Consider the following 6,324-nt stretch of genomic DNA (forward strand, 5'->3'; position numbering starts at 1 on the left):
AAACTTTAGAGATTTATTCATAAATTGAAAACAAAACGATGAATAAACGCTTGTAGATCCTTCACTATTGAAACACTTATGCCCTGGGATCCGTCATCTTCCTCTTTTATCCTATAGAATCCAATGCCTGTTGAAAAGACATCCTCTGACAACTAGCTAAAGTGTTTACAGTTTCCCTATAGTCCTTAGCCTCAGTTCATTTAATTTCTGACACCCCTTCTATATGATTAAAAAATGAGAATAAGTATATATAAAGAACCGTATAATCATAATATATTGATACTTCATATTGAACAGTATAAATCTGACTTACCGAATGATGAACAAAGTTATGAAAATGATGTTGAAAAGGAGGCTAAGGCCGAATAGGGAAATGAAAACATACAAAACGGATTTATCACATTGGTCGCAGGATTTGCTAGAAAGCTCTAATGGTTTCACTAAAAATCAAAAGAAAAACATCCAAAATTAGAATTTCGAAAATCTAAGAGAGCAAATATTTTATTTCATTATTAAAAACTTTATGCCGTATTGAATTAGCAACGTATACTACTAAAACAAAATGTAAATCATTTTGAATAAAAAAATGTTTATTTTTGGATATAGTTGGAAATTTTAAAATGTAATTATCAATTTGTGCAGCATTGGACAATTTTTTTGATTGATTATAATGCCATAAACAATAAAAAAGAAAATTGAAAAAAACCACAAATATATTTGTTACATGTTTGTTTGAAAACAAATTGCAATCGCCGTTTTCAATCTCATATTCTCTGAAACCTACACAACACTTGCAATAAATTGAGGTTTATTTCAATTAATTTTTATGCCTTTAAAAATCATGGTGTATTTGACTTATTTAACTTTGAATATCTTGACATAAAAAAATGTACCCCACACATCATATCTGCCATGCTTTATAACCACCCCCACCCACCCACCCCAAAAAAATCGGACGCAAATAATCAAAATGTATAATGCCAAGAGTAATCAATTGTTAATGTTAAGTAAAGGTAAGAAAATATATAAAAAGGACGTTTGAAGACAAAGAAACAATGATCAGAGAAGCTAGTTGGATTGTAGTATGAGATGCACACATAGATAATATAGATTTAAAAACATTGATATTTATTTATTTCACTATATAATTTTTTAAGTAAAATCACACCATTTGGTAGGTTTGCTGTCATATCAGTTGATCCTTCTGAAGTTTGAATATCATGCTCACTTTCTGTAATTTCTGATGACGTAATAGGCGTAGTTTTGCTATTTAATGACGTGGATTGTTCTGGTGACGTTGAAGTAATATTTTGTGAAGTCGATGAACCTCCTTGGGACTCGGTTGTTTTATTATTTTGTAGCGTTGAAGAATTTTCTGGTGAAGTTGTTGAGGCATTAGGTGATGTTGATGTAATATTGAATACGGCACCATCTAACTGACATTGCAGTATCTCATCAGGGTCATAGTGCAACACACATTGTATGCCGTCTGATAACTCTGCCAAAAATAATTACAGTTAGGAAAAACAATACAGAAGAAGTAGTTGATATATGACAAAATAAAGATAGCTTCATATTTATGTAAAAATGATTTAATGACTGTAAAGGTGGTTATCTAGGCTACATGGCAATTTACACTAGTAACAAAATTAGCTTTAAACCGCGTAACATACACCCGCGCGAATGTTTACAGCAAAATAAACATTTAAGTTGTCAATCACTCAAGTACGTATGAATACATACGCTATTGAAACGCGTATTTTATCTCCAGTGTACATAAACAGTCTACAGGAATACTTCGGTTTGAATATAGCTTTACCTTTGAAACATGAAATTTCGCGTGTTGGTATAAATAATTCTTAATGTAATTGTCCTTCATTTTGACACAAATATGTTTAATGTATTGATTAAAACATCTTTATCGTTAAAAGCTTTATCAACATAGTACAGGTTTTTTTTTTACAATATACTTGATTATGATGTTGATTTAGATATCATTCTTACTTTTGCAGTTGTCACCAAAGCATTTGCGTTGTAAACAAATTCCGTAAATCCCTTTGTTTGATTTTATCATAATTGGAGAGTTAGAATAGACGAAAGTGGGATTCCGACAAGTAACTGTGATTGCAGGGCTGTTAGAGAGGTCCACATTTCCAGTAAATCCTGAAAATGATAAAATTGTCATCATTAACTGCAAAATGAGTCTATGTTTTTTATACATTTCCATTTATAACTGCTTTTATCAATTGTTCAATATATTGTCATTTTGAATTACCTTATTGACTAAACTTCAAATCATCTCTCAAGCACTCATACCTAATATGATAAAATATAACAACATTTTACATAGGTTTTTATTTTGTTATACTTTAAAGGGGCATGGTCATGATTTTTGTCAAATTCTATTTTCCATTTTTATTATTCACAATGCTTTAGAAATGCATTTCTAATGAACAAATGAAATTTGAGAGTCAGTCTTTAAGTTTAAAGCAAGATACAGAGCTCACAAATCTGTGTCATGTCAGCAAGGCTCGTGTTCTGTTTTTGTTTACATAGGTTCAATGTACCAATTATAAACCTTTTTCAAGCTGATTTTTCTACTTTCTTATTCATTCTAAAGATAGAAAAACAGTTCCCAACGTTTAACACATTCATTTTAGGTCTAAATTTGAAATTTTCACTTCAACATTCAAAATATAAACAAAAGCTGTCCTTTCATGTCAAAGAATTGTAAGCTCTGTAACTCGCCAATAACTCAACAAATGGCACTCAAATTTTGTTTGCCTACTGAGAATGCCTCACTAGAGCATTGTAATTTTTAAAATAGGAAAAAAAGTTTTTGACCGAAATCGTAACCATGCCCCTTTATCATGAGATAACGTGTTATTTAATTAGAGTCTGCGTTTGATTAAACATCTTTATATAAAACCAGGAAACAATGATCAAAATGTTTATTTTGCCGGTGTTGCTGTCACGGAGTGATTTATTTATTATCTTTAAGATTGACTGTCAAAAACATTCACAAAACGAGGATAATTTTAATGTGCGTCATGGTCAGCCCAATAACAAAATTAATAGAAACCTTTACAATCTGAAGAGATAAGAGGCATTTCAATATGTCATTATTTTTTTTTTCGAAAAAGGTACATTTTACGGGTTTTTTTCTTTTGCACATTGATGGCAAAAGACTTAGTTCGAAATTTAGTTCTAGAGCTTATATAGGCTGTGATATGGAAAAGGGTATTAATTATTATATCTTTTACATACTTAGGGATAAAATTTTTAGAAAGCATCAATTTGAACAAATTGATTTTAAATATTATTTGAAAGCTTTTAACTACATTTAAAATTGTTGACTGTAAGAAATGTTTAATTTTTCGTATGTTAACATGCAAAAATGCAGAAACGGAAAAAGTCAGAGGAGTTCCGCACAGGGTGTGACACGTATCCGTATCAGCCCTAGGGCTAATAACCTGTATCAGCCCCGGAGGCCGATATGAGTTTTGTGATGTCATCTGTATCACATATGCAAAAAACATGTATTTGTTATTAAGTATTTAATAGATTTAACTACCTTCATACACACTGATAAATCAGGATGCTCCTTTATGTCTAGAGAAATTGATACATTTATAACAAAAATTGGTCCAAATCTGTACGTCTGAAACTTATGAATGTAAATATACCTTTTTAAGTGTAGTCAAAATAACTCAATTTATTTTCAATATAATTAAATATTCGTTTTCTTAACAAATCTAGAAAAAAAAGAGAAATAAAAAAAAAACACTTACGACAAGGTTTCATGGCAATGGAGCTGGAATTACAATCTGTCCAGATCCTTAAATAATGATTAATGTGTTTTGTGTAGTTGAATATGAATTCGACTTGCAGAATATCGTCACAATCACTGTAAGCCCCTGTTACATCATCTTGTCGTGGACAATTAATTTGTTTTCCAGGAATCCCGAAGCATTGCAAAATATAATTTCCAGAAGTGTCACTTTCATTTTCCGCTAAAGCTATAGTTACTGTAGAGGTTAAATTCAGTTTACAGTCAAGGAGCATTTGGATTTTCACATTTTGCAGATGGCAGAATCCCTGGTCGATAGCTTCCTTGTTTTTAAATGTAATTGCAGCGACTAAAATAAAAAAAATCACCTGAATCATTATTTTCGAAGCACAATTTAACACATTAAATTACCTTCTGAAAATACTATTCAGCATATTTACAGTAGACATGTATACTTTCATGATTATTGTTTTGGACATTGTTCACTTAAATCAGCATAAAAGGGGGAAAGTGTCAACTTAAATGATATAATGCTAAAGAGATGATTGAATCTTAATGTTAAACAATCATCAGTATTCAAGGAATATTGTAATCCTAATGTACAAATAGTGGTCATTTCTTGGATATCTGGTAACTTGACGTGTTTACGTATACAAGTATGCAATACATAAAGATACCTTATGGACTAAGAAATTTGATAAGGTTCAATATATGACCCCCCCCTTTTTTTTTTAACAAATGAAAATAAACAATATCACATCATACTGATATGTTATGAGTAAATATGACTAAATATGTTATATACAAATATTTTTCTTTTTTCCGATTTACAGCATCGTTTATCAGCAATTAAATGCATACATTAATATAATGATTTACGAAAAAATTCTTTGTTTAGAAGCGGAACAAAAACAAATTAAGTGACTCATTTTTAGCAAGACTAGTACAGTAATTATAAAAAAAAAATCATAACAAGAGCCAGCTGTTGTTGACTCTATTCTAAATATAAACATTTTGTGAATGTCAAATTTCCTAAAAGACAATCGGCTAAAGCGAAAGTATATGTACCTTAACATAATGTTTAACAACCATTTACTGAAATAACACGGAAAAACTTTAATATTACTTTTTTCAAATAAAACCAATGTCAAAAACTGTATCATCTTGCTATTTAAGTTATATCTTATTTAGAAATATTTCTTATATTTCAAACACGTATGCCATAAACAAAGTTTTATGACTGTTTACAAATACATGTCTATACACACGTAAAGAAAAGAAAATATATATTTAAATCGACACGTCACTGGACATTCCTTTAAAAGGAGTCCTTAATTAAACCATTATTATTTTAAACTAATGAAATGAGTTAAAGCATATTTCTTACCCTGGGTGAATATCAAAAATCCAAATATCCCGGACATTTTGGTCAATGTAACATCTTTTTCACGAATTCATCCTTTTTAAGGCATTGTGACATATCTCGACAATATAGATGTAGATGTCAGAACAAACAGTAACAGTGTACAGGTAAGAATATCCGTATTTAAAATCTATATACACTTATATAAGATTTTGATGATAAAAGTTGGCAGGCCACTGTGTCCATGGATAAAATCGTTCCTGCGATAAATATACAAGACAGTCTATTGTTCTGTTTTGACACATCAATTTGATTTGCAGTGGTTATGCAACTTTTAAAGTATGTGAATAAAAAAAAAAGTTCTTATCTAAAAAGGGCCCCATAAAGGTATAGGTATTTTGGTTGGATACTCTACAAAGGTAGAAGAGATAAAATGCTCCTTGAAAAGAAAACGGCTTTTGTAAAATCAATACATGATTGGCGATAACAGGTTTATATTTTAAAGGATGACCCATTTAAAATTCATATATTTATCGTGCCTATGTGTATCCTCAGCTAGTAATAAAAAATACTAGTCGTTATAAAGCTTGTGCCCTTTATCTTGTTCAACTTTTTGCCTGCAGTCACAAATTTAAGTATTCAAACTTTAGCCTAACTTTGAAATCTATACTTGAGAGAAAGAGTTTTAAAATGTAAATGTATTATTAGCCAACGGGTGTAATTGAAACATAAAATCTTATATATTATTAAGTATTTAATCGAATAAAAATAGCTAAGCGAGCTCTACCGGAAAGGCGTGTGTGAATAGAAAATTCGGACTAGTTGTACACTCATTCAACGGATTTTTTTTTTGGCGTCAGTAAATCGGACCAGTAATGCATCGTTTTAATCGTCTCAGTAATTCCCTCTTATCATGGTAATTTTCAATACCCCACACTCTCACGAGAATCAGCAAGACAATATAAAAACAATAACCATGTATACGACATACAGTCAATGTTACCTCTAAAGTTCACCTCAGTACATCCTCAATCAAATATAATCGAGCGACGTCAAAAAGGTTTACACAATGATCCGATAGATTTTTTCGGCGTCAGTAAATTTTGACCTACAATTCAAAGTACTTCAGATATATGAAACAGTTGTAACTTGCTCTCATTTGAATGAATGC

General features: G+C 30.5%; 1 protein-coding gene across 1 annotated transcript; it reads right to left on the bottom strand.

Annotated features, from left to right (window-relative positions):
- Positions 1 to 5,378, bottom strand: LOC128171334 (uncharacterized). The gene is made up of 6 exons (XM_052837104.1): positions 5,178 to 5,378; positions 3,792 to 4,139; positions 2,005 to 2,163; positions 1,169 to 1,498; positions 314 to 440; positions 1 to 219 (listed from the first exon to the last, which is right to left on the bottom strand). The coding sequence occupies exons 1-6, from the start codon at positions 5,212 to 5,214 to the stop codon at positions 201 to 203; spliced, it is 1,020 nt and encodes a 339-aa protein (XP_052693064.1). The 5' UTR covers positions 5,215 to 5,378; the 3' UTR covers positions 1 to 200.
- Positions 5,379 to 6,324: the final 946 nt, after the last annotated feature.

Source organism: Crassostrea angulata, chromosome 2 (genome assembly GCF_025612915.1).
Source record: "Crassostrea angulata isolate pt1a10 chromosome 2, ASM2561291v2, whole genome shotgun sequence".
Lineage (NCBI taxonomy): Eukaryota > Metazoa > Mollusca > Bivalvia > Ostreida > Ostreidae > Magallana > Magallana angulata.